The sequence below is a fragment of the Neophocaena asiaeorientalis genome, unplaced genomic scaffold, assembly GCF_003031525.2.
Source record: "Neophocaena asiaeorientalis asiaeorientalis breed wild unplaced genomic scaffold, Neophocaena_asiaeorientalis_V1.1 scaffold57, whole genome shotgun sequence".
NCBI classification, from domain to species: domain Eukaryota; kingdom Metazoa; phylum Chordata; class Mammalia; order Artiodactyla; family Phocoenidae; genus Neophocaena; species Neophocaena asiaeorientalis.
In genome coordinates this window covers 4,293,425-4,314,430 of record NW_020172731.1, presented here as the reverse complement: position 1 = coordinate 4,314,430, position 21,006 = coordinate 4,293,425, and the positions used below count along the sequence as shown (strand labels likewise).

At 37.0% G+C, this 21,006-nt stretch overlaps 1 protein-coding gene across 5 annotated transcripts in view; it reads right to left on the bottom strand.

Annotated features, from left to right (window-relative positions):
* PARP8 (poly(ADP-ribose) polymerase family member 8) overlaps window positions 1-21,006 on the bottom strand; it is a 181,482-nt gene that overhangs the window by 84,920 nt on the left and 75,556 nt on the right. For all 5 annotated transcript variants that reach the window (XM_024740348.1, XM_024740347.1, XM_024740350.1 and 2 more), the window contains exon 4: window positions 4,944-4,981. In XM_024740348.1, the coding sequence (XP_024596116.1) occupies window positions 4,944-4,981 (38 nt within the window). The remainder of the gene's footprint in view (window positions 1-4,943; window positions 4,982-21,006) is intronic.

Below are 21,006 nucleotides of genomic sequence, written 5' to 3'. Positions count from 1 at the left end.
TTTCTGCTTTTGGCTTAATTTACCCAAACCAAAATGTTTTCAGTTTGCATGACAGTATCCATTAAATAACCATTACGATACAATAGGCCAGATCACAGAGGTATATTCAAGTCAAGAAGAGAAATTTAAGAGTAGACAAAGCACTTCAAATCTAGACTCTGCTACCAATTAGCTGTTGATCCCTTTAAATCTAAGCCACTCTCTGCTTTGTTATAAAACGAAGAGGTTTGCTGATGATCTTTGAGGAGCGTCCCAGCTGTCTGAATTGATTCTATGTTTTCTTTTGTTGTTGTTTAACTAATTATTTCTAAATCTTCCTCAACCTCTTCTGATATCTGTAATAATACATTGTCTTTGTTTAGACATAGGAAAGTAGGACACAAAAAGGATAAAGAATGCATTTATGGTAACAGAATGAGTCAGTGACAGAACAGAATGCTTTCAAACTCAAATTCCTTCACGGGAAGTCTCCCACTTGAGTCTGAGGATGGCAATTTTTTTCTGAAAGCTTCCGGGGACAATTAGGTTCTTTAACGTGTATGTTTTGTAGAGAACCTGTAGATTCTTGTTAAAGGCTGTTAACAGTATGAACATTTTCTCTTCCCTTCCCTACCAGACTATGCAAGCATTACTGGAACTTCTGTGGACAAGAGAGAGGTGAGTAGAGAGCTACGGAAACGCATCTCTTAAATTACTGCTTTTATTCTATTTCTAATTTAAGCCAGTATTCCATTATTCATTACTATGTAACTTAATAGAAATAATTATAAATAATAACTATACTGGTTTTATACTACAATCTGCATATTTCCTCTACATATGATATTCATGTCAACCACCAAGCCAATTATTATCCCTATTTTAAAGATGAGGAAACCAAGGCTCAGAAAAATTAATTCACCCAAATTATTTATGTAACTAAAGTAATTACACATAGCATAGTAAGTGGTAAAACTGTCTGAATCCAAACATCAATGCTTTGCTATGTTTTTTTATATCAGAATATTGTCACTCAACAATTGCAGTATCTTGTAAAACATGTAAGAGAAATCAGAGAATTCATACCCTCCAGTAGGTAAGCCTCCCAACTAAAGGTGGTAACTGATGAGAAAGAATTCTGCTGGTCACAACAGAGTCAATTATCTGTGACTTGTAATACACTTACCTTTAAAAAACAGAAAATTGTCTACAGTAGAAACTCCACAGGTAAACTAGAAGGCTGCTTTATTTCTTCATTTTATTTGAATAGCCAATATATCTTTAGTATTTCATTTATATACGTTATTATATGTACCTAAAACTGAAGACCCTCTCAATTTTAATTTTCACAAAAACAAACTATGAAATGAGTTCCAATAGATGGCACAGGTAACTTAATAGATTAAAACTATAAAATGGCAAATCTGCTAAGGAATAAATAGGATGGCATAATCCTGAATTTGGAGGATTATGCTAATACATATTCATAGGGCAAAAAGAATTCCATACTGTATTTTCAAACTTAGATGATGAGCTAAGCACTGAACCGTATTATCCAGAAAAAGTAGGAAAAAAATCCTGAGGAACATTAGCAGAAGGAATGAATAAAAGTACTATCAAGATTATTGCATTTAGAAATTAAAAGCAACATAAAAGAGAGCATTTGTTTGAAATAATTTTTAAAATAGGCAAACTTTTTGGAAGAAAAATCAAGGGGAGAAAAAGACAAGAATAAATATAAAATAACAGAAATGAGAAAGGAGAAATAACCACAGAGATGCAGAAGATTTTTAGACTTACAGACTGAATACTATTAAAAACACTTTTTGCTGAAAAATCTGGACATTCCTCCAACATAGTGGGCTTTCAAGAAGAACACATGTTAAAAAATGACTAAGAAATAGAAACAAAGAACAGATTCGTCAATCATGGCAGAAAAATATGACTGCTCTAGAACCATCCCTAAAAAGATACCAGGCTCAGGGCTTCCCTGGTGGCACAGTGGTTGAGCGTCCGCCTGCCGATGCAGGGTCCCAAAAAAAAAAAAAAAAAAAAAAGAAAAAAGATACAGGCTCAGATAGATTTGCTAGCAAGTTCTATCAAATGCCAAAGAACAGTTTAATTCCATCATCAATTTGAAGTATTTAATAACAGAGTACATGATAAAATACACGTAGTTCTTATAGAGCAGCCTTAAGATATCTGCTAATGTAACTTGTCACCTTCTATTCAAGGGAGAAAACATACACGATACCTCATTAGATGCCACACAAGAATTCGATAAAGACTTAATACTCATTCTTAAAAAAAAAAAAGCTTAGTAAATGAGAAAAGGAATGACACTTGCTCTCTGAAAGCGACTAGAAGCAAGCTCACTAACTTTGAGAAAAGGAACGAAGCTGCCAATTTTCATATCTATTATTAAAAGTCATTCTGGAAATTCTAGCCAGTACAAGAGGAGAAAAAAAATACAGGTATGAATACTGGAAAGGAAGAGCAAACATATAATTTTTATATAATATTATCTATATGAGAAATCAAGCGTATTAACTGAACTAGTACAAATAACTATGGATTAAAATTTAATAATGGGGAAAATATTATCATAGTAATATTCACTTTGAAGAAAGCTCCATAAAAATACTACTACTACTTCTTCCACAGAAGTGATAGGAATCAGAACTGAATTATAGACTTGGTTACCACCAACCTACACATCCTTGGGGAATATTTAACTTCCCTCAGCACATTTCTTCAAGTATAAAATGTCATGATAGCACTTGTTCTGTCTATACACAAACTGGTATTTAGAATCAATTCAATCATGCATAAGAAAATACTTGGCATCAACCAATTCAAAATTCTATCCCCAAATGCACTAATCTCTCTCTCCATCTCTGTGTTTTATTTACACTTCTTTTTTATAAATTAAATTATATTGGCAATTCACTATGCACTTGCTTCATGATGTAAACTCAATTTTAAAAAGCACCAATGATAACCAATACTTTAAGCTTTAATTTCAATTTTTATATACTGTAGTTCCAGTGGGGCTCCCGTATGGCGAGAAAAACCAGAGTAATACTTCTTGACCACAAGAGGGAGCTAAACATTTGGTTCACTTGGTTTATTAAAGGCATCTATCATATTTCTTGCGCTACAGAATAATTCACTTCCTGTCTTCAGGGGGCTTTCATTTGTGGCATTATTTCTATCACCCTGACTTAAATGTCCTGCACCTCTCTTGGGTGACATCTCTAGGAGCTGTCTCAGATGGGAAGCATAATCATAATATTTACAATAAATAGTGGGGCTTTTATTTTCCTAACACATTTAAGCAAACATTCAGCATCAAAAACATACTATATCATAATAAGGGAGAGGGCTGATTGCAAGACCAGCTAAGAAATTTTTTTTCTTTATACATTTCATGTCTTGGTTCTTCCAATAATATCTGCCTAGAATACTTTTTATACTATTAAAAATAGGCATATTTTTAATAATGAATAACTCTCCTTGTAAAATTGCACAATAGTTTTATAGAATGCTATGCTTAAAACATATGGAGATCATAGCAAAACAATTGTAAGGGAACTTATGATATGTGAAAATTATTTTAAAATGTAACATTTGATCTTACAAAAAGGTTAAATGCATAATGCAAACTGCCACTGGAAATACTTAGCTTAAAGGCTAAAAAAATATTTTACAATATCCTCATACCACATTATTAACTAATTATTTTTTAAAAAATACTCAAAGTATATTTAATCAAAGTTACTTATAGCAATCTACTCATTTTATACAGAAAATTATGGTCCCAATCATGCACAGTAAGTGAATAAAATGGCTAGATTTGAATAGGAATTAGAATTGTGATTTCAATTTATGACCCTGACAGATCAGAACAGTTAGTTTGGTAACCATCAGATTTTATTAAGTAAGAATGCTGGAGTAAAAAAAATATATATGAAACATAGGCAGTTAAAATTTGCTAATCTTTGCCACAGAATATGATAAGAAATAGATTCTCGCATTATACTTTTTTCTTTGGGGTAAACTAATCAAGTCACGTTTGATCTACACTAAGTCTACAGTGCTCGTGCTCTTACTCAAGATAAAATTATAGACATCATTAGTGAGAAAAACACTAAAGATAAAGTCCAAATTATCATGACTTAAATATTGGCGTACACATCCTGGGCTCTGGTGGGATTACAGTGAGTCTAGAAAGTAAGACTGAACATGGCCTAGAAGAAAGATACTGGTTTGATCAATAGAAAAGTAGATCTGTAGTGACCTTATATTCAGTTTTCTATGGACAAATGTGTGTGGATCTAGTAATCTATTTCAGGACACACAGTGAGGACAGCTGTGCATATGCAAGAAGCCTAGTACAGTCTAGCAGTATGGTCCACGGGCTCTGGACTATTGGGTTCAAATTGCAGTTCTTCCTCTTACTAGTAGTGTCATCATTCATCTGTAAAATGAGGATATTAGAGTAACAACCTCAGAGAGTTGTTGTGAGATGTGTTCAACTGTATATAAATTTAGAGAAATTAAGAAAGGCCTATTATTTTCAAATATTACTATTATTTTTAGCTACTATTTTAGCTGTTACTCCTACCCATTATTTTTAGAGTATGAAAAAACTATCCAAAGCCAACAACTAAACCAGTTTAGAGAATCTTCATTTTAATTGGAATGAGGTAAATATACAGGATGAAGCTATCATATTGACTCAAGGAAAGTAGTTTCACGGGAGAACTATTTTGATTCTGTACTGTGTCTCAGGGTGAGACATGTAACTCACAGGCAATCAACAGAATTCTTTTATATTGTCTTTCCCTGCCAACCCTTCACCCCTAGATATATTTATATACATTTTACATCTCCAGAAGAAAAAAACTATTCGAAGAATCATGGCATGAATATTTGTAATAAAAAGAAAAAGGAAAACATACCTGGGTAATCTTCAGATACATGTACTGAATAGGATACACTGTTAAAACAGGAAAAAAAAGAGAGAGAGAGAGAGAAAAGAAAGGCTCGAGTTACTGCTAAGGCAAACATGCTTTTACACAATGAAAACCAACCCCGTGTTACCCATTACTTTATATAGATATAAGTATAGATACCAAAATGTATGCTAGACAAACGAACTTGAATATTTTAAAGCACAACAGTCCTTTCTTTCTTAATAATTATAGATTCACACGAAGTTACACGGACAGTGCAGAGAGGTCTCATGGATCTTCACCAAGTTTCCCCCACTGATTATATCTTCTCTTCCTACAGCACAACATCAAAAGCAGGAAATCAACATTAGTGTAAAATCTGGGTGCAGTTCTACCTATGTCATTTGTTCACATTTGCTTCGTGTGCCTATCACTCGGAGAGTGATACAGAAATCCAGATACAGAACTATCTGATCCAGATACAGAACTATCTGATCACTCGGAGAGTTCCCTCATGCTGCCGTGTTCAGGGTCAAGGCTGTCTCCCTTCACCCCAGCATTCCTAAACCCAGGCAGCCAATAATTAATTCTCCACCTCTGTAATTCTGTCACTTCAAGAGTATTATATAAGTGAAGTCAGACTGTGAAGCGTAATAGAATTTTAAGACAAAATAAGTGTCTTGAAAAAATTACTGTGATTGGAAACATTTAGGATTGACTGAAGAGGAGAGACATTGAATTAAGTAATAAAATAATGAGCAAATATCAGTGAGGAGGTGCCTACTGGAAAGGAGAAGGAAGAACAAATGGCAGATGTTGAACCCCAGCCAAGAGCCCAGCTTTGGGCCCTGAATCAAATGCCAAAACTTAGAAGATAAAATAACCAGGCCAGTGGAGCCTCAGACAAGCTGGGGGAAATATACACCATGATCCCGTGTGAATTCTTTTCCCACAATTCATTCCCTTCTACAATGGAACTGTACTTGCAGAAATGAAATCACTGATGATCAAGGCAACCCTTTATCTGGCAGTACTATGTGACAGAACCTGGGACCTTGCCAGAGATTATACTCAGTACTAAATTGGGTTAATTCTCAATAGCTTACCATCTCAACCAACAGCACTTGGTTTCATTTTTCATCCGAATCAATGTTTAAATCCAAAGTGAAGCCTTAATACATTCCCATGTCTAACTCCAATTAGGAAGACTGCTGTGATTAGGGCCAAACAAACAGGATCAAATTCCAGCTTTGAGCTGGGTGGCATAAGAAAAGCCATTTTCTATACACTCAGCTTCCATCCCTTTTCAGTAAAATGGGGGAATCCAGACCTACCTTACAAGCCTGCTGTGATGATTTAATGGCTTAACAGCTGTAAAGTCCCCAGGACAACGCCAGACACACAGCAGCAGATGCCAAGTAATTTTAGTCAGCTTCCAGTACAAGCAATGAAAATTTACAGAAGTGAAGTTTTACATGAATGAATGTCCTCTGGGGAACTCGGTTTGCTCAAAATCACAATATATTACATTTTTCAGAGACCAACGCTAACATGGATGATTTTATTTTATGATTGTATTATCCTCATGATATTAAGAGACATTCCCATGTTCATGATCACACCTAATTTTTCAAATACAAAATAGAAAACAAAAGCCTTACAAAATAATGCATCAGCCCCTGTGATATATAGCATCTTCTTGGTGTACACCAGAAGGAATATCACCAGAGATGTAAAATCCAAATCAGTTTCACTAACAGAGTCCCTAGGGAAACAATCTAGTATCAATAGAAGCAGACATGCATGATTAGACTAAAGGACCTAAAAGGTAGGACCAAAAAAAGAGCAAAGGACCAAGCTTAAATAGATAGGAGAGTAAGGGTAGCATATGCTGTACATAATAAATACTAAAGCAGGCAAAAATACTGAGAAGTCAAAGTGAAAGAGGGTGAACATGAGAAGGACGAAAAACCTGGAGCAAACTCTAAAATTCTGATTAAAAAAAAATGCCTTCAGATATTTGGAATTCGCTAAATTACAATTACATTGAGGTGCTTTGCCAGAGAAATTGAGGTCCGTCTATGTGTGTTTGGCGTATACTGTATGCACCGCACAGTACTAGGTTCTTAATATCACAAGTTTAAAACTGGAATCTGTAAGTTATTTCATAACCTCAATAACTTTTTAGATTAAAATGGTTGCTTCCACCTCTTATTCCTCTGAAAGCATCTATCCCAGTTAAAGATACCTCCCGATAGCCAAGAGCCTCTGGAGAAGTTCCTGGGAGAGCCCTTAGATGTTCAGTATCTGCCTAATCTTGTGTTTGTTTATATATTTTTAAAAAATCATTCATAAGGTCATTCTTGTATCAATTCACCATTTGCTGCATTACCATCGTCTTTGTTTTGAAATGCCTGCAGAGAGCTGAAAGTAGATCGAGTTTAGATCTAGTTCTCAAGCTCACAGATCTAAGGAAATTCTTTAAGAACAGGAAGGAGCTAAAGGAAGATGGCAGTTTTAACACAACAGAGAAGGGAATTCAGACTTGAAAGAGTTTTAGACCAAGAACACCTGTCAGTGGTACTGAATTCAACATCTGTATTCTACAAGTGGGCCCCCAAATGCTGTGACTTTCTGCCATCTCTAACTCAAAACTCCCGGATCCTGAACTCATACTTCACCCAGGGGGTTTTGACAGAGCAAGCAAAAACCAGTATTTTATTGAGTAATACCTTTTACCTTATTCTCTAAAATCTAAAGCAATGTCTTCGATAAACCAATCTTTTCCTATCTTTTCTCTCCCAGTTAGATCACTTTTAGAATTTACATGAGAGAAAGCAAAATACAGAAACTAACACAAAATTGCAGGCAATGGCAAGCAGTCCTCCACCCTCCTTGCATCCAGAAAGAAGGAAATGTCTGTCTTTTTATCTAAGACTAATATCATCTCGATTTATAGATCCCATAAACCCACACTCCATTTGGTACCTTTTTCTATTAATTTAATCTAACAATGCCACCATTTGAAATTAATAAAAAATGTGCTATTATGCAAATGAGAAAGGATTTGCCCACAAAGATATTAATGGTAGCACTATTTAAAATGAAAAATTACCCCCCCCTGCCAAAACCAAGAGTGCCAATAATAGGATTATACAAACTATTATATACATACACACAATATGATGCTAGGCAACTGTGAAAAAGTAATGGTGTAAAATAATATGTAATGAAAGAGATAACTGGGCTTCCCTGCTGGCGCAGTGGTTAAGAATCCTCCTGCCAATGCAGGGGACACAGGTTCGAGCTCTGGTCCGGGAAGATCCCACATGCCTTGGAGCAACTAAGTCCGTGTGCCACAACTACAGAGCCTGCACTCTAGAGCCCGTGAGCCACAACTACTGAGCCCACGTGCCACAACTACTGAAGCCCGCGCACCTAGAGCTTGTGCTCCGCAACAAGAGAAGCCACCGGAAGGAGAAGCCTGTGCACCGCAACGAAGAGTAGCCCCCGCTCGCCGCAACTAGGCAGCAACAAAGACCCAACACAGCCAAGAATAAATAAATTAATTGAATAAATTTCTTAAAAAAAAAAAAAAGAAAGAGATAAGTGTTTCTAATACAATAAGGTACATACAAAAATGTAGACTGCTGTAACATATTTTCATTTAAAATGTGTAAATGCATATCTACTACAAACATATACAGACAGAAACATGGCTTGAAAAATAATGACAAGCTTCAACAGTTGCTATCTTTTGGTTATTGGATGAAAGGGAACTCTATTCTTTGTTTACATCTGTATTGTTTCAATCCTTATAATAAATGTGAACCATGTAAAAAGTTAAAAAGCTAGTAATGTTTAAGCTCCCCCTTTACCTTGTAGCCTTTTTTATCACCATACTTTTCTTCTGAAAGTTAAGTTTTTACAAAGAATAATCTCACCTGTTCTCACTAGCCACACACTTTACATGCACATTACAATCCAGCTTCCACGCCTAGTACTACTACTCCCCCTAAATTCTGCTTCTTCGGGTCACCACTGACCTTTTTTATTTTTCTAGTTCCTTTCTTACACAAGTTCTCAGATGCATTTAATAAAAACAAAGACGTCATGAAACCCTCCTTCCTTGGTTCCTGAACTCCACCTCTCCCTGGGTCCCGTTTGCTTTTGATGTCTTCTTAATCTCTTTCAATATTTCACATTTCATGTTGTTTTCATATTTCAATGCTTTCCAGCCATGCTGACTGCTCTACTTTTTCACATGAGTAATCTCAACTATATCCATAAGTGTCTCCAACCAGCTATAAGCAGAAGACTCAAAAATTCCCTATCTCTAAATCAAGCAGGCAGCTTCTTTTTTTCCTCACATTTCCCATAGGATATTCTGAAAGCATATTAAACCCAACACATACAAAACAGAACTCATAGCCTTCTTTACGTTAATTTTCAACTCAGCAAATTAAATACCAAGAAACTTGGTAAAAATAAGAGCAGCGGCTGCTCTCAGGAGCTAGGGATCAACTTACCACTTGACCACTCAGGGCACAAGCCCCTTGGCCACTTTCTGGAGCAGGGAAATTCTGATATAGTAGATCTGAAGTGGAACCTGGGAGTGTGCATCTCTAAAAAGCACCCCAAGCGATACCGATGAAGGTAAGCTCTGGATCTTGTTTTCAAAAACATATAAATATTGATCCTGTGGAATAAAATTCTAACTCTTTAGCGTGTCTCCCAAGGCTCTTCACGATCTGACCCTTAAGCACCTGCCCAGCCAAAACCCTGATAAATACCCACAGACCTTAACTTCCAACCATTTCAGGTTCTACCATTCCCGAAACAGGTCAGCTTTTTCACACAAAGGAACGTGGTGGTGTCAGACTGTTGGGCTTTGCAGCTGGCTCTGCCATTATTAACTGTGCGACCGAGGGCTAGATAACTGTTTTCTGCCTCAGTTTCTTCGTCTGTAGTACCTATCTTTTGGGGGTGTTGTGAGGACTAAACAAGTTAATACAGGTAAAGCACTGAGAAGAAAAAAACTGACACCAAAGTAGTCAATAAACATTAGCTGCTTCATTAATATTATTAATTGACTATTACTTCTGCACGTAGACTTACTTTCCTAGAACACCCGCCCCTCCACCCTCAAGATTCAGTTTGAAGAACAACTTCCTATGAAACTTCAATAACCCAGGTAGACTTGGGTGTTCTTTCCTTCATGTCCCACTTCACCTTGACCTTAACTGTCCTTAGACTGAAGGTACAGACCAAACATTTTCATCTTCAAATTCCCAGGGCTCTGACAGAGTAACTTGTCAATAAAATAATTTCTGAATAAATGAACAGATCATATCTTTTTCCTAAATTACCTGAAGATATACCATGACAGTCCTGGACAGAACACCTACCAAGTAGTAGGCAAGTGCTCAAATATTTGATAAAAATCAGCAAATGCAGGTACCCAGCAGTTCTCCCTGTGGGTACACACCACGGTTCACGTGAGTGCCAGGCCCTTTCATCACATTCTCTTCACAGGCTTTTTGTGATATACAGAAGTAGAAGTGGTCTGAACACCCAGGTCATGTGTGTTCTCTGTCTTCTTCATTTTCAAACCAACATAATGAGGATGATACTTGAATTACTACCAGACCTGATAGCACGAGCTGAAATTCAACGACACGATATAGAGGAAGATCTCTGAGATGCTCTAAAAAATGGAAGCACCAGTTATTTTCACAAAAAATAGACATGTTAGCATTTCAAACTGATGAGTAGTTTAATTAATTTACTTGTCAGGAGAGCAGTACACATGGAAGTCTTTATTTAATCTACTCCTATCCTGAAAGTATAGAAGAAAGAATGTCAGTTCTCCTAGACAGAAGAGGCAGCGGTATGCAAAATGTCTGAGCAGGAATTTGTTGCAACATCATATATTCCACGCAAGGAATAAGCATGCTTTACTCAAGGCCTCCAGTGAAAAGCCTGAGAATGTATCTGCCTCCCTTCCTCTGTTCCTCTCAACATGAAGACAAGAGCAGGAAGCTCTCACTCCAGAACAGCAGGCTCATCTTTCCCACCAAGGAAATAAATTGTTTTTTTGTTTTTTTCTTGTGGTATGCAGGCCTCTCACTGCTGTGGCCTCTCCCGTTGCGGAGCACAGGCTCCGGACGCGCAGGCTCAGCAGCCATGGCTCATGGGCCCAGCAGCTCCGCGGCATGTGGGATCCTCCCAGACCAGGGCACGAACCCGCGTCCCCTGCATCAGCAGGCAGACTCTCAACCACTGCGCCACCAGGGAAGCCCGGAAATAAATTGTTGATACAAGGCAATTTATACCACCCCTGACAAAGGTAAAGGGTGAAGACGCTTGCCCAATAAATACTGTTTCCCAATAATATACGTGTTCCCATTTTCAAAGCTTATTTTGATAATTTTTAAAGTTATACTTGCAGCGCGTGAAGTAATGGAATCAAAAGCCATGGTGTTCTTTTGTTTGATTTTAGGGAAGTGGCTGAGTCAGCAACTTTCTATGCTTAAATGTTACACTATAGGTCGAATGTTTAGACTTCTAAGTAAACCATCTTCGCAACAAGGATGAACTCTAAAAACCTCAGCCCAACTTTAATTAGTAACCTAGATGCATGCTTTATTTATGGTATTAATATACCATATGGTATGAGCAAAATCATTCTTTTATACTGACTTAGTCGAATGCAAAAGCCAACAGTATATTTAAACAAAGTTCTGCTTCTCTCTCTTTCTTTAATCATAACCAGAAATAAGAGGAGGTCACAAGCACAACTCCAACAGGACATGAATAGTGGACAACATGCCAGGTCACCTCCATTAAGTTAATTATATATAAATAACCTGAAACCTACATTAAATTTATAGATATATAAATATGTATAATATATATGTAATTTCCATATTTCTTCCCTCTAAGTTTAATGTCTGGAGTTTTCTGCACAGTTTGCAACTATAACTAATTCAGTACTCTTTTGGTAAATATTCACTAAAATGTAGAGGCCTTTGCCTTCACCATTTTACATCTAAGTTCAAGTTATAAGTGGTTATAAAAAGTCTAAAGCTACTGCAAATGATTTGCACAGCATGTCAAGGCTGAAATGCCGGATATGATGGAATAATTCTGTAACTGAAGTAAGGGCTTTGTAGAGGCAAGAAAACATGTATTAAGAAAAGATTATAAATATTCAGAGACATAACTGCAATACATACTAAGATATTATCTCACCGACTTTCTCCAAGAGTTAAGGTACAATTTCTTGTGGAATACGAAGCACAATTCTTAATACTACCCGAAGACCCTGCAGGATCCAGCCTATCTCCTCGTCTCACCCTCTTGCTTCACTCTCTATGCTCAGACAAAAAGCACGTTTTCAGTTCTTCGCCATGCCTTGTTCCCGCTGCCTGGAATTCTCTCCCCCTCCTCCTTTATTATTTTTTTAATGATATATTGTATTTATTTATTTTTTTAATTAATTAATTAATTTTTTGGGCTGTGTTGGGTCTTCGTTTCTGTGAGAGGGCTTTCTCTAGTTGTGGCAAGCGGGAGCCACTCTTCATCGCAGTGCGCGGAGCTCTCACTGTCACAGCCTCTCTTGTGGAGCACAGGCTCCAGACGCGCAGGCTCAGTAGTTGTGGCTCACGGGCCCAGTTGCTCCGCAGAATGTGGGATCCTCCCAGACCAGGGCTCGAACCCGTGTCCCCTGCATTGGCAGGCAGACTCTCAACCACTGCACCACCAGGGAAGCCCGCTCCTTTTTGTCTTGTGAATTCATTCTCATCCTTCAGATCTCAACTCAAATGTCACCTCCCAGGAAAAAGGTTTCTGATCAACCTTCCCAGGCTTGGACAGATCTTATGACAGAGCAGTCACACAGTTTGTAATTTTAAACTTAACTGCGTGACATTAACATTTGCTTCTCCCACGAAATCTGTGAGGTTAGAAGGCACCTATTTTCTTCACCACAGTATGCCAGCACCTCCCATGTACTCAGCACATCGTAGGAACATTGTCATTATTTGCAGAATGAATGTTTATTTAAAATGTATACACCCTTTGACCTTCCAACTTGGAATAACCTTCCTCACAAAATTACTTAGCAAATATGATTTAGTCTACAACCTGAAGAGTGCAGAAGAAAGAGCATGGACTTTAAAATATGCCTTTATGAACCACGTGAACCTGAGAACATTAAATTGGCTAACTTTCTCCTGCTTATTTGTTAGGTGAGATAACATCTACTTCCTCATCTTGTAGAGAGTATTACATGGAGACTGTCATGTGGAAGAAAGCAGCTTGTGGAATGGGAGACAATGATCAATGAAAATGATTTCTCAACTTTCTCCCCTCCCCAAATATTCAAGCATGAGAAGATGTAAAATAATTCTGTAACAGACATCCACAAGGCCTCTTCACTCTCCATTCCCCTCCTTCTCCTCCCTGCTGCAGGAAGAAGCCCTTGAATTTGGGGGAGGAGAATCCCTTCTCTCAGGTGGAGACATAAGCCAATCAGAATTGCCAATCCCTCTCCTAAAGTAGGAAAGAGACGTCACCTAGCCTATACCTTGGCATCAGTAGTTGGTTCAGAGTAATTCGTTCAGAGTCAAGCTTGGAACTTTTATTTAATGGTTTTGGGAAATGACACTTGCTCCTCCTGTATGCGGATGAGGAAGTATACAGCCACGGTTTCTGCTGGTAGCCTTCTAACACCCATGGTGAGCAGAGAAAGTTGGAACTTAGAAAATTTCAGACACAGAGACAGAGGCAGAGCCCTGACCAAAATAAACCTACATCTCTTTATCAATGAAGTTTTCATGGCAGGAACAAATAACTTTGCTTTTACAGTTTAAGTCAGCATAAAATATTTTTGTTTCTTAGAACCAAAATCATCCTAATTTGGACACGGACCTATTAAACTGCTTGAGTTATTTTAATGTAAACATCTACAAGCTATTTAAATTAAAAAGGGCTTCCCTGGTGGCGCAGTGGTTGAGAGTCCGCCTGCCAATGCAGGGGACACGGGTTCATGCCCCGGTCCAGGAGGATCCCACATGCCGTGGAGCGGCTGGGCCCGTGAGCCATGACCGCTGAGCCTGCGCGTCTGGAGCCTGTGCTCCACAACGGGAGAGGCCTCAACAGTGAGAGGCCCGGTACCGCAAAAAAAAAACAACAAAAAAACTAATAGACAACAAACAATAAATCCTGGAGAGGGTGTGGAGAAAAGGGAACCCTCTTGCACTGTTGGTGAGAATGTAATTGATACAGCCACTATGGAGAACAGTATAGAAGTTCCTTAAAAAACTAAAAATAGAACTACCATATGACCTAGCAATTCCACTACTGGGCATATACCCTGAGAAAACCATAATTCAAAAAGAGTCATGTACCACAATGTTCATTGCAGCTCTATTTACAATAGCCAGGTCATAGAAGCAACCTAAGTGTCCATCAACAGATGAATGGATAAAGAAGATGTGGCACATATATACAATGGAATATTACTCAGCCATAAAAAGAAATGGAATTGAGTTATTTGTAGTGAGGTAGATGGACCTAGGGTCTGTCATACAGAGTGAAGTAAGGCAGAAAGAGAAAAACAAATACCGTATGCTAACACATATATATGGAATCTAAAAAACAAATGGTTCTGAAGAACCTAGGGGCAGGACAGGAATAAAGACACAGACATAGAGAATCGACTTGAGGACACGGGGAGGGGGAAGGGTAAGCTGGGACGAAGTGAGAGAGTGGCATGGACATATATACACTACCAAATGTAAAACAGATAGCTAGTGGGAAGCAGCTGCATAGCACAGGGAGATCAGCTCCGTGCTTTGTGTCCACCTAGAGGGGTGGGATAGGGAGGGTAGGAGGGAGGGAGATGCAAGAGGGAGGAGATATCGGGATATATGTATATGTATGGCTGATTCACTTTGTTATAAAGCAGAAACTAATGCACCATTGTAAAGCAATTATACTCCAATAAAGATGTTAAAAAAACAAACAAACAAAAAATTAATAGACATTTACCCATGGTTTAATTTCATAATTTTTGCCTAATTATTTGAAAGTAGAGAATACACTAATGATTTGGGGTTTTAAGTACTATTCATAACTTTTACAGAACTTATGACCTGAAAGCAATTGTGATATATTAGATATTATAAAATAAAAGTTGCAAGTTATTTATTATTTTTCTATTTGTCAAAGATGAGGTCATTTTCTTTAGGGTATAACATTTTCTTCCTTGTGGTGAAATGATTTTTGTTAGTCCTTCATGGGCATTCGATTTACCATTTTATTTCAATACTGTATGTATGTAAAACTGGATTTGGAAAGCTGTAGTCCTATCTGCTGATTTTCTTGATTCTTTCTTTCTGGACTACAGCCTTTTGGGAGGTCAGCAATGAAACAGGAGACTTTCAGACTGTAGAATAGTATTTCCTAGTGCTTACTAAAATCAATTAGCCTTTCACTCTTCATTAAGCTTTTGAAAACTGATTTGTTCTCACAAGATTAATGTGGAAAGTATAATTATTTGAAAACAAGGGTAATGTACTTAAATCTGACATATTTTGACCACAAAGTTAATTGATTACTAGATATTCAATTAGCAAATGCAATTCATTCTTAAGCCAGTGAATATGTAACTAAAAGACAGCCTCAAAGTAACAAATATTTAACACAAAGAGAGCCATGTGGATGGTTTAACCAAGGAAAGGTGGCAGTTTAATGGTATGGAGCCACATATATATGGAATCTAAAAAAAAAAAAAAAAAAAAGTGGTTCTGAAGAACCTAGGGGCAGGACAGGAATAAAGACGGAGACGTAGAGAATGTACTTGAGGACGTGGGGAGGGGGAAGGGTAAGCTGGGACAAAGTGAGAGAGTGGCATGGACATATATACACCACCAAATGTAAAACAGATAGCTAGTGGGAAGCAGCTGCATAGCACAGGGATAGCAGCTCGGTGCTTTGTGACCAGCTAGAGGGGTAGGATAGGGAGGGTGGGAGGGAGACACAAAAGGGAGGAGATATGGGGATATATGTATATGTATAGGTGATTCACTTTGTTATAAAGCAGAAACTAACACACCATTGTAAAGCAATTATACTCCAAAAAAGATGTTAAAAAAAAAAAGAATTACATACAATTGAGTTAACTGATCAGCTATTTGTTGAGATATTGTTGATCCTGTTTTAATATTCTATTTTCTAACAGACAGATGAGGAAGACTTTCATCTTTTTCTTTATTTTTGAGCTGTAACTAACTTCAATTTTGTAGACACTGCTTTTATAAACTAAAATGAAACGTTTAGAAAGAGCATCTAATTCTCACTGATCCCTCCAGAATTCAGAAACTCCTAATGAGACTCCTTATGTTTTATGGCCCTATAGTTATTTTCACAGGTTCAGTAAGAATCTGCCCTCTCTTTTTTACCAGTATATTATTGGACAAAGCAATTGTGTAACCAAAACTATCCCTAGAATATATTTCAAAATGATTTTCATTTGATCAGAAATGACAAGCCACTACTGGGAAACAAGAATTGACTTTTATGTGCAACTAATGCCTACAGATCTCTGCCAGGAAAACTGTCGGGCTGGTAGGTTCCCAGAGTTACAGCGAGTTACAGGCGAGAAAGGTTGCTTTCTGGCAGGACTCAACCAAACAGCTATTCATCCAATAACATAGGTACTCAAGGTGAAATCTGTTGTACAGTGCATCTTGGTTTTGTTTTCCTAGCCTCAGAGAAGCAAATAATAGAGGCTTTTAAAACTCCAATCTAAGATTCCTAATGAAAAATTCTGGAGAGAAGTTAAATTCTATCACCTCAATAGGTCATGATTCTAGATTTGCAAACTCAAGGAGGCCTCTATAGCCGATTAACACTCTTGCTGAAGATTTTTGTGATGAAGAATTACCTTTGGAAATTACTTATGATCACAGGAGGAAGACTACAAGGAAAAACTGTCAAAAGCATGAAAATGGGCAAAAAGGATTCTGAGGGTTTTCCATTGGAACAATGGGCCCCTGCAAATGAGTATCCGATTCTAAAGGGATTTCTGATCACCTCAGCTATTTTTATACTCTATAAGGATAAAAGCTAAGTTGTAAAAACACTGATCATAACGCAAATGATTTCTGTTCATGGCATTACAAATGAGTTTTTTCTGATAAAGAATGTGTATCTCAGTAAGTTAAATATCTGTATTCCAATTCTCATTTGAATCATGCAAACATAAATAAAGAAGCTTTGGAATTTATAAGTGAATGCTTCCTTATTTCAGATTAATTTAGGTGCTAAAATGATAAAGTCAACTTCATAAATACTGTACACTTTGCCTAAAATACTTCTGGGTTGTTGAAAAGTTAGAAGTAACTAAAAAGTTCACAAATAGGGAGTGGTTAAATAAATAATGGTGCATCTATTAAAAGGATGGTGCAGACAATAAAAGGATGTAAAACTGTAATCTAATGATGCTGTGACTCCATTTTTGTTAAAAATTCCGATTTTTATATATACTTATTAAAATATCAATTTATAGTTGTATAGGGCATTTTGGTGGGGAAGAAGGATCTAAGGTATCCTTTTTGGGAGAAGGTTTCCTGAATCATTGATTGTTGTTATTGCCGATGATGTCTGCTTTTCTCTTCTTCCTAACTTTTCTGGAATAAACTTTATAATAGTAATCAAGTATATTTATAGGGAAAAACTACTAGAATTAATTTAAAAATTATATTTCACAAATCAAATACTTGTGAGATATATTCATTAATAAAATGGGGCAAACTCCTCTATACCTCCTGGTTAGATCCTATGCATCCTTTAGGAATTAGTTTACATTTTTATTTTCTTAGGTCCTCCCTCTCGGGTTCCACCCCGCTCTGTCCAACCTGACCCAGACCAGATTGTCCCTTTAATAAACACTTTCATAGGGCCCTATCCTAACGCCTCCTAAAACTTTCACAGCTATGATTTGGGTGAAAATCAGATCAATGCTTCTTTCTCACACTAGATCTAATGTATCTTATTTTACTAGATGTCTATGTAGCTCATTCACTGTTGTGTCCCAGAAGCTCAGTATTATGCATATTGTATCCTAAGAGGCACTCAAAATATATGTATAACTCTCTTCCCAAGTACACTGAATGACTCTTAAAATATGGTAGAATAAGTATTTTATGTCTTATCAAAGATAAACAACCTAAATCCAATTAAATTAAGTCTGTTAATAGGTCTAATTTTAGGAGAGATGAATAACGCTGTCTTTCACTCATGGAACAGATTTTTTTTTTACATATGAAATATTTTAAGGGATATAATTTGGCCTATAATGTGTCTGCATGAAACAAATCATTGTGATGGAATTTTATTGTACTGTATAATGTCCTGAATGAGACAAGACAGGAGTCACATTGCCTGTGTTTATATATTATGTGCAGAGGGTTCAAGTACATTCATCTATAATTCAACATGCTCAAAATCATGAAAACATTACACCTGATATTTGCAATATTGATTATAAAATCTGAACAAACAGTAAAAGGCACTTGAAGGTCTTGAAATTTCAGTATCTGCAAGCCATGCAAATATGTTTAAATAAATTACAGAAACTATTCTGTTCGGCCAGCTCCCCAGAAGCCATACAAATGTACACTGGAATCCTATTATAGCACTACCAAATGAGAGAAGCAAACATCAATCTGACTTATAAAAATGTTCTTCCAATCACTACAAACCCTTCTGCTCACGATGGATTTCTATTATAGTAGTAGTAATGATATTGAGACTCTAGAATATAGTTTGTCTAATACGTGGTTCTGCATACCTAACCTTCTTAGGGTTTGAATTTAGGGTGGGCAAAAAGACCCCAATCTCTTAACTTCCCTTTCTAGGCAATGCATCGTTACAGAATAAATCCGTGTCTTGGCCTCCTTGATTTTGGCACTGTGAATTCACTGAAGAAAATGGGAAAACTCCAGCACCCATGGAAAGTCACTTCTCTATTTATAAAAACTGATAAACCTCTTAACCCCAGATAAGTCAATGAAGAAATTTCTCAAGGCAAAGAATGCAGAGAAAAGCAAAGCAGAGAGGGAGAGAGAATAAGAGAAAGTGCATTAACTGTCTTTGTTCAGTCAATTTGAGATAGAAAATGTGCACTAGCCATCCTGGGGACATTTGCGATTTGGTTGGGAAATATATAGTCCTAAAGACATGAAATAGGAAAGGAGAATCAATGTTATATAACAGTAAATACATTAGTGACTAATTGACTTGCTTGAAATGACTGTGATGATTTCTGCAAACAGTTCACCTATGTGCCTCCCTCTGTTATCACGTGGAACTGACTATGTATAATTATGATTCCTTTACTCATCCAGTGACAGCCCAAAGCAAATGAAGGACTGGATACTCTCCTTCTGCACCATCACAAAGGTCTTTCCTTCTCTTTCTTTCCTTTCCTTTTTTTTTTTGCGGTACGCGGGCCTCTCACTGTTGTGGCCTCTCCCGTTGCGGAGCACAGGCTCCAGACGCACAGGCTCAGCGGCCATGGCTCACGGGCCCAGCCGCTCCGCGGCACGTGGGATCCTCCCGCACCGGGGCACGAACCCGTGTCCCCTGCATCGGCAAGCGGACTCTCAACAACTGCGCCACCAGGGAAGCCCCCTTTCCTTTTCTTAAGAGGGCCAGAGAAAAGGAAAATGATGAAATGTCCTCTATGAGATTTCCCAAGCCCCAACTCTACCCTCAAGAGATCTTTCATAAATTATTACAAAGTTCACATATAATAATAGAAAAAAAGACAAATGTCCATATGGGATCTGAAATAAAACCTCCATAAAAGAGAAAGATAAAGTTCAATGTTAAAAAGTTCTGTACCACTCTTATCCACATTTTTGCATTTAACATCATTAGATCATAGGCTTCCACAAGATTTTCCAACATTATTTTTCATAACAAAGTATGTCACTTAAGTTCCCCTTCCTCATTAGAAAAGTTACCAGTTACTGTACAGAGTGTGAGCAAAGTAAGGAAATGCTCTATATGGCACAAGGCCACTTATGGAAGGCTTTTGGAGGTAACTATAATACCTGAGAATACACCGGAAATCGATGAGTCCTACAGATTTAAGGAAAAGATGAACAAGTGTGAGAACCAGATATGTAGGGCATTGTAGAGAATCTGACTTAGTAGGAAAACAAGTAATCATACTGAATATTAAAATGAAGCCTCATGTGATAAGAGATTGAAAAAGGTAAGAAAGGCATTAGATTCTACTGTATTGACAAAAAGTCCCTTTCTATGTATAACAAATTGTGAGGTAATGAGTCAATAATTGATAAGCTATTTCCTAAATTATTTTACAACTACCTTTTCTGACCCTGAGTATAGTTTAATTGAAATCTAAACATATATATATATATATATAGCTATTACAGCTTAATATAATTTTTCAAAAAAGTCATAAAATAAGAATATTAAATTAAAGTCAATCAATCAGGGAAACATTTTAAAGCTTTTAAAAAACTATTTCAAAAAGAATTTTAAAATATAAAGCTTTTTAAGCAAAATAAAATTTCCAAGAAGTATTGGTACCACAACAAACTGGTGAACATAACAAAAAAGAAGCAGACTCACAGATGTAGAGAAAAAACTAGTGGTTACCAGGAGGGAAAGCAAGGTGGGAGGGGCAACAAAGAGGTGGGGGATTAAAAGGTATAAACTATTAGGTATAAAATAAGCTACAAGGATGTATTGTACAACATGGGGAGTATAGCCAATATGTTATAGTAACTATAAATGGAGTATAACCCTTAAAAATTGTGAATGACTATACTGTACACCTGTAAGTTATATAATATTATACATCAACTATACTTCAATTTAAAACAATGTTGGTACTAGCAACTGAATTTTCAATTTTTTTTTTTAAAGTCAAGTTGCCTATCAGACAGCCCAATAGACACCATCTGTTATGTCAGGAGCAAGTTTTTCATCAATTTTGGATGTTGTCTATGAGCACAGATCAGAA